Source organism: Nannobrachium achirus (assembly GCF_963921795.1).
Source record: "Nannobrachium achirus genome assembly, chromosome: 18".
Taxonomy (NCBI): domain Eukaryota; kingdom Metazoa; phylum Chordata; class Actinopteri; order Myctophiformes; family Myctophidae; genus Nannobrachium; species Nannobrachium achirus.
Window position 1 is genome coordinate 57774479 of NC_137825.1, and position 16030 is coordinate 57790508.

The 16030-nt window shown below is 41.6% G+C and overlaps 1 protein-coding gene across 1 annotated transcript; it reads right to left on the bottom strand.

Moving 5' to 3' along the window:
• Window positions 1-4699: 4699 nt before the first annotated feature.
• On the bottom strand, window positions 4700-7271 carry LOC308302714 (uncharacterized protein). Its single transcript, XM_080747002.1, has 6 exons — window positions 7139-7271; window positions 6971-7025; window positions 6626-6772; window positions 5937-6018; window positions 5614-5763; window positions 4700-5018 (listed from the first exon to the last, which is right to left on the bottom strand). The coding sequence occupies exons 1-6, from the start codon at window positions 7186-7188 to the stop codon at window positions 4747-4749; spliced, it is 756 nt and encodes a 251-aa protein (XP_080603128.1). The 5' UTR covers window positions 7189-7271; the 3' UTR covers window positions 4700-4746.
• Window positions 7272-16030: the final 8759 nt, after the last annotated feature.

A 16030-nucleotide genomic window follows, 5' to 3' on the forward strand; every position in this document is an offset into this window, starting at 1 on the left:
GCCTTTGGCTAAGGAATTACCCACAGTTCATAGCGTTACTTTGGAGATAGAGACGAGTCATCATGAATCCAGTTAGAAAGTTAACAAGCAGTAGTCACTGTTCTCAAAGGGAGACAGAAAGGAAGATATAGCCTATTTTTAGTTAAAAATAAGGTGACACATGATAAGACATGTGCAAGGTAAATACAGAATATGGAAATTACATGATAAGGCATGTGCAGGTAAATACAGAATATGGAAATTACAAATTATAACCCATAATCTAAACAGAAAATAAAATGATCAGATTAATGTATATAATAACAACACTCACAGCCTTTAAAGCAATGACTGTAAATACGGACAGTAAAGAGTGTTATACCGGTATGTGATGTAAACTGTCATGAATAAAACACTCATCTAAAGTGCTGTTCCGTTCCCTTTGGAGCTGCACCCTCTAGCTGAGTCCCCAGAAGTTATTTTGCTCACCACTAGGGGGATGTACCCTCAAGCCTTTACCATGTTGATGTCACTTAAGTCAGTGAGTCAACAGTCAACAGGGCTTATCCACGATCGAGTTTCCAACGCCCCATAGTGCATTGCGCAAACGTCTGCATCGAGGTTCCGCCGCCGATTTACAAGCTCACAACGGGTTGCATCTGCGACACGACGTGAGCTTGTATGTCTGCTGTTAAACCCGGAAGTTTGGTCCTGATAGTCTCCAGCAAACCCCCTGGGAAACTTGTGGATAGTCCGGGAGCCAAATGGTGATTTTTGGCTGAACGTGGATTCGCCTGTAAAAGCTTTTTTCTCAACTGATTCTTGTAGCTTGGGGTCACCTCTTAAAGGAGTAGTTCGCCGGTTTTCAACCAAGTCTGTGTTCTTTTAGTCAACTACGTTCATGCTAAAACGCGTCTATTTCCTTACATTACTGTTCTGTGGCGAGTAGGGGGCCTACTACCACGTACGTCATAGACGGATTCGGCCAATGGAACGCCTGGGTTCCCGGGGCTATGACGTAGGTGGTAGTGGGTCGTGTCGGTCGTTGTAGCTACGGAAACTACAGTAGGATTGACCCGGAACGGCTACCGTAGTAGGCTAGCAGTTTACAGCGAACCCTAAACAAAAACAAAGCTAGCAGTAGCAGCAGCAGTAGTAAAAGATGGCTTCAGAGACAGATTTCGAGTATTTCGACGAGGAGGAGGACTTTTTAAATGTGTTGGCTGAATCTGCTGTTCAGCCATACATGTTTGAGCCTGAGTACACGCAGGAAGAATTGAGGGAAAGAGAAGAACAAGAGAGACAGAGAGACGCGTCCAGAGCTGCAGCCCCACCGGAGCCAGAGGGACCACCCAGAGCCAACAACACGGACTGGTGTGTGTGTGGACACTGTCAGGCCATGCCTTCAGAAAGGGAATCTCTATGTTGCAACCCATGGCCCCGTGTCCAGTTCTTGTTAGAAGAGCTTCCAGACACAGAGACAGCGTGTGTTACGGAGCACCCCAGCTTCTCTGCCCACCTTGACAGTGGTGTACTTCAAACGTACTTCAGAATACCCAAGCTGAATTGGAAAAAGCAGCCGAAACCCAATGGACCAAGAGGGACGATGAGTTTGAAGTAAGCGATCAATTTATTTACTCACTCTCTTTGTCTTTCTCTCTCTCTCTCTGTGTGTGTGTGTGTGTGTGTGTGTGTGTGTGTGTGTGTGTGTGTGTGTGACCGTGCCTTCCACAACTTTAAACAATTTGACATATTTAGCTATAGACCAGATGATAAAAGACAAAGTGCAACGTGAATTGATTCTAGTCTATAGAAGTAGTACAATTCAACGACTGGTGCACTGAGATGCAGACAGGGCCATCTCAGTGCTAATCTCCACCCCATCGTTTTATCTCGTTTCACACATTCCTTTACCATATATGAAAATGTCTCTATAGAGGAATAAATGTCCTGTAAATGTAGTTCAGTATAACATCACATAGCTGATGTACACGCATAGCTAGGCAAAGGAAGGACAACACTTTAGTGTACAATGTATGATTCCTTGGTTTACCTTTTAAAAAGAGGAACCACAGCTATAGGCTAATGATGGTAAAAACTCCTTTGTTACAGTGACAACACAGTGACATTGAGTTATCCACCCTCATTATGCACTTATTGCACTACTGAATTATACATGAATGTAAAAGATATAACCCAATCACTGACCAATGAGCCATCATCATTACACATTGTTCTCTTCAGGCAAAATAATTACAATGACTGACTTTTAATGACAATGGAACGCCACTGAATTACATGTGAATGGTAAAGCCATAGACACGTCAATGACAACGTGTCACACCCACCCAACAATGAATCAGGATTTATGAAAGAACAGTATGAGAGAGACTACACAACATGCATGCTACAATACTACTGTATACAGTCTGCAACTTTTCTTCTTTCTTCTGACTGCAGGCAATATCGCCTGGCGGGATACCGTCACGTCTTGGAGTGGATCCTTCGGGGGGAAAAACTCGGAATAGGGAATCGCATTGTCCTGCCAGCTTGCATAATTCACCAGGTAAAACTAACATATATTACTTCAGACAATTTTGCTTTTTTTCCACTCAACCTAGAAAGGATAGTTCACCCCATGACATGTTTTCTATTGATTAGTCACCCCATGGAGACACGAGTTGAATAATATTATTTTTGTTGCATTCCTAAGACAATACTTTGATTACTATAGATTTACAAAATTTACTATAGGCCTACTCATAATTTCGTTTTAGGAATGCAACTAAAACTAAACAGATATTATTGAACTCAAGTCTCCATGGGCTGACAAATCAATAGAAAAAATGTCATTTTGAGAGCTTTAAGCTGAAAGCTGTTAAATATCTAAATTGAAAATCTTCTTCCTTCTTCAGGTCAGGCAGCGATTCCCGGAACCTAGTGGGGTGTACAAGGGCTTTTGTGAAGCAGATGATCTTTTTGATGAGCTGCAATAAAGATACATTAATTTAAGACATTGGACTTTTTATTTACTTGATGTACACAGTTGTACCCAACAAAGTGAAATAATAAATTGTTGCCTACAGCAGTTGTTCTCAAATGGGGTTATGTGTACACCTAGGGGTACATAGAGGTACTACGGGGGCACATGAAAGTGAAAAATGAACACCATTTAGAGTAACTGTGTTTGGATGCTGTAATTTAAAGTCTTTCACTCCTTTTTCTTTGAAATGTTATATTATCGATATATTCTTCAAAAGTGGGTTTCATTCATAGCATCAGGTGGACACCTCATGTCCGAAATGGCAACTTTTCAGGATTCAAAATCAAAAGTAGAAGATCTACAAGCTAAAAATGCAACATCCTTTGAGCTTGTGGATCTTCTACTTTTGTATGGCACTAGTATAGCATAGTAGGGCATTCATGACTCTAAATAGATTTAGGCTGTTAATAAGTTCATTTTTGTATAAGTCAGAGTTGTGTAGTTTTTAGAGTGGGCTTAGGAATCAATGTGTGTGCTTTGTTATGTCTGTTTATGTAAAACCAAGGACCATTTATCATAATATACAATTGAAAAGGCGACTGAAAGCACGCCTCAAAAGTCCAAATATCAGTGATAGATCAAAGAAAGGGGTCCCACACACAGCCTGGACCTGGCAAAGATTTCTTATTTTCGATGGTGCAGAGGGAAAAAGGAGCAAACCAAATACAGAGAGCCAAAGGTCAAGTTTACTTAGTATTTAGGGTTTGAGTGGTTAAACGTCTGAATATACACCTTAATCCAATCCATGAACCAATTTAGAGAGACAATAGAACAAACACTAACACATTGCTGTACATGATAGTGCTGTCAAACAAGTCTATGACGCTATCAAGGAAAAGTGTGAACCCTATGGCAGGTGAAGTTTGCTTTCAGGTTGCCCAACCGGGCAAGTGCTCATTTTAGAGAAGATGCAACCGTCTGTCCATCTGTCTAATCACCTGAACATGGCCAGCACGCACTGTCTTCTGTTCTGTAAAATAAGTGCACCGTTTACCTACAATCTTTTGTGCACTTAAAAATATAAAACAACAAGTATGTAACCACAGACATATTCAATCATAGCTATGTAGGTATTTGGTATTTTTATGTGGAGGTATTGAGGTATGACATTAAAATTAAATAAGTGTTACATTGAGTGATAATTAAACCCTGTATAATATTATAATGGACGATTGAATTTTTGGACAAGTTGGCATGACCTTTGGGCAAGTAGAACATGACCTGTACCTGCCTCTGAGACCTTAGTGTCAACCTGCTTGTTTGAGAACCACTATCCTAGTGGACTCCTAATGTACCGTGTAGTGTCATAGTAAATCAGTGTCATACATTTGACAGGCGATTTTAAGGGGTGTCTATGGGTGCACTTGCACTGGCGGCCAAGTGCAAAATGTATTTTACACACAAGTTGTTGCAAAAAATAAGTAAATAAACCATATAGACATATGCTCATGGTGTCTAGAAAAAGCACAGTTTATATTGTGTTACAATTAGGTAAAAAAAATAAACCTTACAAAGGCCTAACCTATAGTTAGGGCAAAATCAGAAAGTAGCCTACAAAAACAAATATGTTGCTATACTGTACAGCCCCTCCCAAACAGCAACATGTGTTCCCGGCCTGAATGGGTTAAAACAACAGGATAAACCGTACAAAATCCGAAAATGTTCACACGTGCGCAAGCGTGCGTGCATGAGGAACCCAGTCTTGCACCCCCTGCTAGAAGAGGCTAGAATCGCCTATGGTCCTGGTTAAATCTGGACTGGTGTTCAAGAACTGCCTTCTCCTTTGGAGGCTTGGGCGTTCTGGCAATGTTGGGTGGTAGAGATGGCCGATCGAGAGAAGAAGTTGGCACTTGGTAGGGCACTGTCACATCCTTTCTCCGCTTGATGGCGAGACGGACCAGTGTCTCTCGGAAGAGTTGTGTGTGGGGCACGTACTGCTTCTTCACAGCCCACCTCCCTGTCCGCTTGCAGTTCTCCTGTTTGGTGCAGAGTTCACCTGAAATGTATTTATTTTTTCTTGTCATTGAGCAAGTCATATATTTGTTCTGATCCTAACCCTTGGCCAGGGGTCTTCAACAGGGGTTCCGGGACCCCTAGGGGGTCCTCCAAATCTTAGAATATAGATAGAATGTTTTTTTCTCCTTTTTTATATTAACCACTTGAACCCTATGTGTCCAACAACAGAACTTTAGCCAAAAATAGCAGATCTACAAGCTCACAACACCTCGCGCTGCAAGGCGTTGTGAGCTTGTAGATCGGCTATTTTTTGCAAAGAGCTTTGGTGTAAAGGGGAAAAAGAGCACAGTGAAAAGGTCAACCCGGGTCAACACAAATTGAAATGAATCCAAAATACACTGATGATTGTGCTGTCAAACGATGAAACTATATGGAATCTATGAACAGGTTGTGGGGGTCCCTGATTCATCTCTCTCTCAACTAAGGGGTCCTTGGCCTGAAAATGTTGAAGACCCCTGCCCTAGGCACTTTCACATTTAGAAATACAGCTAGTGCTGTAATGTATATAGAGGACAGGCAGAAATTGATCTTTACAGAAGGAGAGTAGGTTCACACTATGGACAAATATGAATAACCTGTGGCACTTGTGGCTTGTTTCCGCTTCACAATGTTTTCATTGTGCTCGAGGACAGCTAGCATTCCCCTCTCTTTCATGCCAGTGTAGGAAAAGGCTAACCTTTTTGGCAAATATTTCAGGAGAGCAGAATGGAATACTTCTAGGCCACCTATAGGAACATAATAACAAAATGTGCACATCAATTTTTATTTTTTATTTTTTTTTAGATTTTTTTTTTTTTTTTTTTTCAAATAATGCAGGTAAATATGGAAATCGGGAAAAGTTCACATCACATCTACATGTTTTGGCTTTCCACAGCATGTGATGACAATGTCAGTTTACCTGTGTGTTTGAAGAGGCCCAAATATTCTAGGTCTCCCAACAGCAGCTTGCCACAGACCAGCTTCTCCAAATCCTGGTATACCTGCAGTCCCAATGTAGGCATTTAGTAGACGCTCTTTATCCAGAGCGATTTACAGTAGGCAAGGTAACCACAAGATAATACATCAAATGCATAGATCTAATAATACATCAAGAAAAAACAGGAACCTGTCAGTCTAAACAGTATATTATCAAAATATTATTCTATAAATTCCTATTCCATTAATCTATAAAACCTTTTGTTAGCTGATCTACTGTAAAGTATTGTAGGGTTGGATCAGGCTGGGAAGATTTTGCTATACATTTTGTTGTAGGGCAACATCGGTGTTTTGTACTCTCAGTAACTGGGAGCCAATGGAGGGAATTTAGCAAGGTGTAAATGATGATGGGGAACTTATTTCAATAACAAGCTCATAACAACCTCCGGTCATCGAATGACAGTCTCTCTTGACTGTCAGTCAACACTAAGTGTATATAGCAGTGAAGGCAACGTAACACTATAGTTACAAGAGTGCTTACTGCTTAGAGTAGTACATGTTCAATATTTTAAAATGAGATCACATTGATGTAATACTCGAGACTGTGTGTAGTTTCTTTATAGCCCTAACAGTAACATACAAAGACTAGATTCTATCTAAATAATACAGTACCTGTGAATCCCTGGAAAGCCACTTCTTCTTCTTCCTCGTCTCTTGGTCCAGAGGGGGATGAAAACACCTGTACCTCCGCCCTCCCTCAGTCCAGCTATGGATGTCTCGGACATGGTACAGTATGGACAGCCAACGACGCTTCAGCTCCTGAAATAAATACATTGATATGCAATTATGGGCCTCTGTGACAAATAAGAAAGCATATGGTAAACAATAAGGCAACAAAGATAAGGAAAACAAATTCTCTCTTGCTAAACAGGCCAAAGCAAAGGTTTTACAGTTAGATGAATAGGCCAGACATAACAAGGAGGGCAGACAGTAATGTAAAATATGATGATCACATACCTCTGTGTTGCCTCCGCAGGAAGCAGAACAGAACCACAAATGATTCCTCAGAGACCTAATTGGTGAAATACAATAGTACATAGGTTACACTCCTGTGTAACGCTCAACTTACTCAACATGAGTATTTGTGTGGCTGTAGGTGTCTTGAACATAAACATCTGCACTTACATTGACCAGTCCGCTAGATCTCCCCGACCCTTCTTCTTGGCTATAGCCATCAGCTTGCTATGGAAACCTGAAATAGTAATTTAAATATTAAAACAATCTGAACTATTTGGGTGTCACCTCCGGTAAAAAGAAAATACATTGCAGATGTGACATACACAAATATGTAGTCACATTTTGTGTATGATTTGATTGTAATTCTATGGAGCCTTATTGTATCTGAATGAACAGAACACATATGTATTTTAGGAACAGACCTATACCACTTTCCGCCACAAGGTGGCAAAAGCCATTGGTGAGACAGGTAGAAGTAGGTGGTCAGGTGACGTTTCCTTCAGATCATACATGGGCAACTGGCGGCCCAGGGGCCACATGCGGCCCTCACCTTGACTTAATGCGGCCCTCAGGTTAATATCGGAAAACTGATATATTATTGATTTCAGCTGTTACAATTCCAAACATGACCTGCTTTAATTCTGTCAGCCTATATTAGTAGATTAATGACTATAGTAGTATGTCCAATGTAGGTATTTGTACAAAGTATTTAGGTTCATAGAGTCAACATGAATATATAACTAAATGTGTTTGAAATTAAATCAAAATGTTACATTTCAGGATTCCAATTAAAAAATTACAACAAATAATTCAGGATTCCAATTCAAAAGAAGCAAAAATAGCCGATCTACAAGCTCAAAACGCATCGCAGTATTTTTGCTTTTGCATGAGATACTAGAATGACAAAGTAGGAAGTAGCAATATGCAATGTGGCCCTCTGGAGTGAAGGTGGACATATAGCGGCTCTCGCCATCATCAAAGTTGCCCACCCCTGCTTCAGATGAACAAGGAAGGAGAAAGGAATTACACCTAAAACTGACTCTGTCTCCCTTTGTCCTGTTTATTCAGGTGAACGCTGCAGAGCAGTTTTAAAAATCTTATCTGTATACACTAGCCACACCCCTTGGGCGTGTAACACAGACAACATAGAAAATGTAAAATCAGAGATTATGGAACACAATCCATTATCCAGTATCTTGCACTTGCCTTTGACCGTGTGCCAAAGGTCAAATTGATGGTCGATTTCAGGATAGTTTTCCCTCATCTTCTTTCTCACTGATCGTGAGCGGTCCGTTGCTACCACCTCCACCTGTAGTCCCACATCAAGCAGCGTGTCGAGGGCCCGTTTGAAGCCTTCTGCTTCCATGGCAGATGAACTTGATGCTTCTGTGACCTACAAGAAGTTAGAGGGATGAAGGGTAGTAAAAGATACATAGAGTAACCAGCCGTTATGCCACAATGTTATGCAATAACACAACTCAAATTACCTGCACTAGGTTAGTCTGCAAAATCTCTCCAGTGGCATCCAGCATCATGGTGTAATGGCAGTATTTTGCTGAAAACCCTGGTGAGTCACATCTGAGTAAAACAAATATATACATATTAAAATAATTATTTCAATCAATGCAATAAATCCCAAACTAATGATCAATACTGATTTCAATGTATATACACTACTACTACTACTTCTGCTGTTTCTTTTACATTCTTCATACACACCTTCCATCCCCAGACAGGTGGACTGGCATGTACGGTTCTCCCCTCTCCTCCTTTTCCACCTCTTCAATGTAGAGTCTGGCCAGGATGGAATCCCTCTGTCTTGCGTACATGCTCTCAATGACAGGACCTAGATATGACTTCTGCATGTCATAAAAGGTGGTGTGTTTGATCATCCTCAAGTTCATTAATGCAGACCAATCCTCCAACTCTGTGATGGTGCTCCCCGTGAACAGCACAGAGGCAGCACTAAGCAGGTTCACCTCAGGCATCCCTCTGACTTCAGGAGATGAAGACCAGGTACCAGAGTGTCCTTCAAGGCAGTCCCACCTAACCTTCATCTGTGCCCCGACATAGAACACGTGTGTTTCATTTATGGGCTTTCCACAGCACTGACACTTCCTGAAGAGTTCTAGGATACTGGACTCATAAACGATGACCTTAGGCTCCTTCCAACGATGACGATCTGGATCCTCCTCCTCATCATCATCATCATCATCATCCTTCTTCTTCACACGCTTCTCCTGAGATGAAGCTGGGGTGGTGGTGGTGGATGAATCATCCTCGGGACAATAGTCTGAATCCATGGGGTCAAATACTTCCCAACTGCTGCTACTTGTGTCCATGAGAGCCTAATTTTAAACGAAAATGGAGAAATAAACCAACACGCTGACCACACTAACATTGGCAGTTGATAACATGTCATTAAGACCTGGAATTATTTATTTATACTTTAGCTATTGAAAAATAGCAAATATACAAGCTCACAGCTCTGCTGACCACTTGTAGATCTGCTATTTGTTGTTGTGAAAATATTTGTAAATCTTTGTATATATATTTTTCAAAGCAAACTTCTGTAACTCAAATCTCTGCTTCTGGGGGTCCCTGGAACAACATTTTGAGATGGGGATCAGCTGCCAAACACAAAATACAAATTTGGGGGGTCCTTGACATCAAAAAGTTTGAGAACCACTGATTTAGAAGACATTCATAGAATTGGGTCAAAATATTCAAAGACTTGTCCATATACAAGCACACAGCGCAGCATTCAGTGCTGCATAGTATTCCACAAATGCCTTCTAAATCAGTAGTCACACTTTCAAGATTTTTCCATTCGTAACCATAGTGAATACTTACTGATTGACGCAGACGACGTAGCCCAAGTGGGCTTGCAGTGTGTGGCGTAGATGACAAGGGTCCAGCTACAAACTAAACAACAACAAAAAGGTCTCAGCATCCTCATTGTAAGCATCATAGACTCTCAGTAGGCCAATTAATTTGCAACATTTACAAACACCACAATAACATCTCTGTAATGCAATCGCCATTTGTCAGTGTCTGTTACTTGTTCCTTCTACTCCTCAGGGCAGTGAGTCTCAACAAATGTTCTTACATCTTGAAAGAGGACACCTTTATGTGAAGCCTGTCTATATGTAGGTGCACGTGTTGCCAAGTATGGCATTTGAACCCTAACCATACCTCTTTTCTTCTTCTTTTGGCCATGGTTGATGCTGTGGGTCTCAAAGTAGGGTTTGGACCTCCCCTCTCCAATCTCATGGACCCCTGAGGATCCCAGCAGAAATGAGGAAGAATGTAATCACTATTATTTTACAAGCTAAAAGATAATCCAAGACAGAATGTATAACAGGGGTTCCCAAACTTTTTTTTGTCTCAGGGCACCCCATAAATATTTGTTTTAATCCGAGGCACCCCTAAATTATAATTTTCACTCCCAGCAACTTATATTTATAGCATATCGTCGTTACCGGGTGGAAACCTTGTATGTCCAAAACCGTTCGTTTTGTATTTATCATCTATAAAATGTACTAAACTAGTGAAAACAGCAGATCTACAAGCACACAACGCCTCGCATTGCGAGGCGTTTTGTGCTGGTAGATCGGCAGTTTTCACTAGTTTGTGCGACAGTCTTGTATGGTGAACCAGGGCTTTGCTTTACCAAAAGATGTACACCTTTGAAACTTGGAGATATGAGGTTTCTGTCTTGACAGTGAAGATATTTTAGTGATTATGTTGCAAGGAAAACGCTGAGATAACAGCCATTTTGGTTAGAACTGACTGAAAATAAATTTGTACTTCAAGTTTAAAATGATACTAAATATTTTTTCAAGTGTCCAAATAAATTCCAAATATTATCAAATGATCTCGCCCCGTCAGCTACTTTGAAAACCCCTGGTATAAGAATCAATCAATCCACATAAAATATTCCACTCTGATGACTTATTTCACCAGTCTCTCTCAAATGGAGTAGGCTGTGTGTTCTATAATATAATTATGCATTTACATGACAGTGTTATAAAGCACTGTGTTCTGTCACTGATGCTATGTTCTGTTCTGCTCTGCTCTGTGATTGTAGTGATATTTAAAAAATAATGATAAATGATGAGCCCAAAGAAACGTTTTTAACAAAGTTTACTGAAACTTCTTGCAAGTGGAGAAAAATACCAACAAAGAAAAAGTACACAGAATATGGCTTGAAGGCTCACAGCAGTGTAGTGGGTCTCTTTTCTGTAGCTAGTAACACAATCGCGACATCTAGTGACATTTTCTGTGACATCACTCACAGTCAGACAGAAAAGCAACTTCCCGTTAGGTTCTTCAGAATAAAGTGTCTAAGCTTGTGCCAGATAATCTGAAACCATAAACACGCATGCAGTAAATGATGCGTTTCCGAAATGTTTTTACATTGTAAATAGTACTTATATTTTTAACAGTTGGGATTACTATACATGTTTATCATTATCATGAAATAATTCACACCAATGATCCTCTGTTCGATTGTGCTGCGTATGTGATGCCTTGCCTAGCTGTGTTGTGATTTCACTCAGGGTCTTACGTTGTCATGTGATTCTAATGTTGTGCTACTCAAAGTTTGTTGATAAGTGAAGTTCTCTGCTAAACGGTGTCATGGCCTAATCATTCTCCAACACAATACAACACTACACTGCTGATTATGCACCACAAGGCAAATTATGACAGGCTAAAGATTAGCATAGCAATGACAATAGAGGTCAGCTCAGCACAATGACAACACATACATTCATAAGATTGACTTCCATTATTCTAAACGGAGGTGTCACCTAAACCCAACCTAAACCCTAACCTCAGTGGGGCATTTCTGAATGTTTCTACCTGGGGGTGTTTTCTGAATGGAGGTCTGCCCCCCACCTTGCACTCGGGGATAAAGAAACCTACATCCTAGCACTAAACGTGTCTCAAACAACAAGGCTAAATAATTGACTTCTTCCAAATAAAAGATGCTTACCCCTTCAACGACTGCAACTTCATCTGAAGCCTCTGCAGGTGGCAGGCTCTAAAGAAAAGTGACAACATAAATATAGCTAGTCAAATGTATAGCGTACTAGCGTTTGCTATAATCTATAATTACATATTTCACAAGTTGCTTATGGCATTTTAACTCCAGTCCAAACATACCTCTGGTCTGCTTCTTTTGGCCGACAGGGGTTGAACAGTAGTTGCAGTGGACACCTCAGGCTCAATGTCGACAGTCTCGTCTTGGGGGAATATGGATGGAACCGCGTTGTCCCTCAGGAAAGACCGCGCTTTCCTGGTCTTTCCCTTGTCCATCATTTCTGCCATGAGATTTCTCTCGAAATCATCTGCAGTAAAATGTTCACCACACACACGCAGACCTCCGAGTATAGCTGGAGCTGTGTTTTCGTCATAACGTGGGTGTTTGATTGCTCTCAGCCATTGTCTACAAAGGTCCCATCTAGTATCCACGTTTGGGAGACGGTGATAAGACACGGGTCCTTTCGCTTTCTGCCTCTTTCTGGCCCCAGAACACCCAGGTACAAAACAATTCGGCGCCATCGTTTCACCGACACAGACACGGACACACACGAAACTACTGCAAAAGAAAAAAACAACAACGACAACAACTAGGCCTACTACTGCTGCTGCTACTATTACAATGACTGCTGCTGCTACTACTACCACTACTACTACTAGGCTACTACTATTATTACTACTACTATAACTAATACTACTTCCAATAACAACTGCTTCCAAATACACGACCAATGCTTTCCACCAACAAGCCCCTACAAGGCGCGCTGTCGTTTCGAGCGGGAGGAAGGGGTTGGGCGAGTCGCGCAAAGCACCGTGGGTAGTGTAGTGTATTTACAGGACGCGCCCTAGGAAGTGAGGTCATAGCTTCGCGTTTCCAAAAAAATGTCAATATACCTCCAAAATAAAATTCCTTTTGGTTTCCATGTTAGAATATGATAATATGGGGTTACAAAAGCCCTTGAAAACGACCGGAGCTCCCCTTTAAGGATTCAAGATGATGACCAGTGATATCCATTGAGCATTTTTTAATAAAAAATGCGAAAAAAAACTTTTACAGGCGAATCCACCTTCACCCCCACGGCTCCCAGACTATTAGGGGGGACTTTGGAATGGGGCTGTTAAGTATGACATCATTTTGTAGGCAGAGGAGAATTTCTGCCCCCAGTTTCCGTGAATCTTTTTACTATTTTTACTATTTACACATTTTTCTTCTCTTTGTTGTTGAAAGGAAAGTGTTAGAATTATACTTTAGTCGTTATTTTTGTCTTGGATCTGTTGAAATAGCGAGGGACAGAAAATGCTCTGGGGGCAGAGTTCTCCTCTGCCTACAAAATGATGTCACGGCTTAAAAGCCCCATTGGGCCAGAGATCTCTGTCTTCTTCTTCTTTTTCGTTTCCGGCAGTGTAGACGCTATACCAGGGGTATTCAACTAAATTGTCCAGGGGGCCACATTGACAGAAACCCAAGGGGCCGCACTAACGTACCCCCCCCCGCTATTGTACACTTGAAACAACGGCACATCCACATTTTTACTACTACATTTTCACAAACAACCACATTTTCATCTAACTACATTGCAAAGCAGAATACTTTTCAAGTAGAATACTTTTCATGTTAATGTGCTTAATTTCTGTTCAACAAGTTGACAACTGTAAACATGCTTTCTTGTTTAAAACCTAGTGCTAACTACATCACACTAGTGATAGCCAACCTGGCTTTGATGCTATCTTAGAGTAGATGTCGACCTTATTGACAGTGCACAGCCACACACAATTGCCTTCTTTGATGCTTTAACGATGCTCAACGAGGATCAGGTGGGTCGAAGACACACACACTCCACTCTGCTGCAGTGCTCTGACTGGAGTCACTTCACTTGAATATGATGGAATATGATTAGGGATTACTGGTAAGATGAAGCTCACGTTTCATATCGCGCAAACCATACCTATAACGTTCATTAGCCTCCACAAAAAAACGATTTTGGATTTTTTTTTTTTTTTTTTTCAAAATCTTTTTTTTTTTTTTTTTTTTTTTTTTTAATTGCTCCAGGGGCCACAAGGAAGGTCCCCGCGGGCCGCATTTGGCCCGCGGGCCGCCAGTTGAATACCCATGCGCTATACGGTGTATTACTGCCCTCCACTGGTTTGGAGGTTTAATTACTCATATTTTTCCATACAGCCTAGTGGCATGCAGGAACTGCAGTACTGCCTTTGTAATCTTCTGGTGGTTCTCACTGTGCCCAAACAAAGTAAAAAGAGAAAAAAACCTCCACTCCTATTTCCGCCATGCTTGTAAAAAGCCCCTGTCTCTCTGTCTGGTACTCACTACAATCCAGGAACACGTGTGCCACAGTTTCTGACTGCCCACTCCGGCATAGGCCAGTGTCATGCTTCCCTATTACAAACAGGCTCCCGTTCAGTCCACTATGCCCCAGCCTGAGTCTACATACGGTAGCTTCACTTCGTCCCTACGAGACGAGGTGTTGCAGTTACATCGCTTATACACTTTTGGCTGTACCTTGTGAAAGTGCCTCCCCTTTTCCTCCCTCTCCCAGCCTGCCTGCCACTCTTTCATTAGCCCCTCTCTAATTAGACCCCTCAGTTCCACCCTCCCCAGGGGCAAGTGGATATCTATTTCCCTGTCTAAACTTTCCTTCGCCAGGTGGTCAACCTTCTCATTACCCTCCACCCCAGCGTGCCCCGGGACCCAACACAAAGTCACCCTGTTCTTCCCATGACATTCTGGATCTCTATGATTATGTCAGGCCGGGCCTTATTTTTCCCCATCCTCAAAGCCTCTAGTGCTGCTGCAGAGTCGGAGCATATTATCACTTATTTTGGCCTCCCACCCATCATAGCGCCCATAAGATCGCCATTAACTCTGCTGTGAACACCGAGCTTTCATCTGATAGTCGGACGCTGTATTTTTCCTCCAGCTGTTCTATGTAGATGCCAAATCCTGCCCTCCTCCTCACTGCAGGGACGTGCACAGGTAGACACTAGGGGGTGCCAGAGCACCTGCCCTTTTGCCTTCCTGGATCAAAGTGCCCTTTTTTAGTCAGGTTCACTGTGTACTTTTGTTCAAAAGTTTTGAAGATTAGTAAAACTATACATTTTTGGAATCTTCAGAGCATGGGGAATCCAAAAATCCAAATGCAAAATGGCCGACATAAAATACATAATTTGTGCTATCTTGGCTTCTAGACAACCTAGAAATGTAATTAAACATGCCAATCCTATGTGTTCTGGGTCAAGGAATCAAATGAGTAAATGATGGGTGTAAAATGTTCTAGACCCCCGCCCCTGGGGGTTATCTATTTTGGGACCTCCCAGAACAGTACACCAGCCAGTTAATGTCCGATTTTCATAATATTAGAGTTGTTTTGTAGGTTTTAAAACAACCTGAGTTCATTTACTACAATTTGAAAGCAGACAGAATAACCTGTTTTACTTTTGGATGGGGTCTTTACTCATCTGGGACGCCCCCCAGACAGACCCCATTTTTGTACAGTGTTTGTTTTGTTGTTTTGTGCAGTGTGCATGGACCATGGTGACATTGGTCAATTCTGGATTAAAAGGTTCTAATATATTTATGCCCCAAAATGCTCTGGAATCTTGCCACATGTGTAGGCTATCTGTAATCAAAACAGCATGTATCTATTCTGCATCTAGCTTGAGGCAAGACCCAAATTAACTAAAGTATTTGCTTCTGGGGGTCCCTGGAACAAAATATTTTGAGATAGGGGTCCGCAGCCAAATACACATTTAATTGATGCATGCATATCAATAGATATAGCCTAGATATGTCACAGCAGGGCATGTATGCATATCAATAGACCATTGTCTGTACCTGTTAACTCCTGTAATGTATGTGTAAGCGCCGTCCACGTGACATCATTCAAATCACGTCCCCCAAACATTGAATCACCAATGCAACACTTCCCATCCCTAACTACTGGCAGTCGACGGTTCCACGCGCTGCACAAGGTGCCCTTTTTTTCACTTGAGCACCCC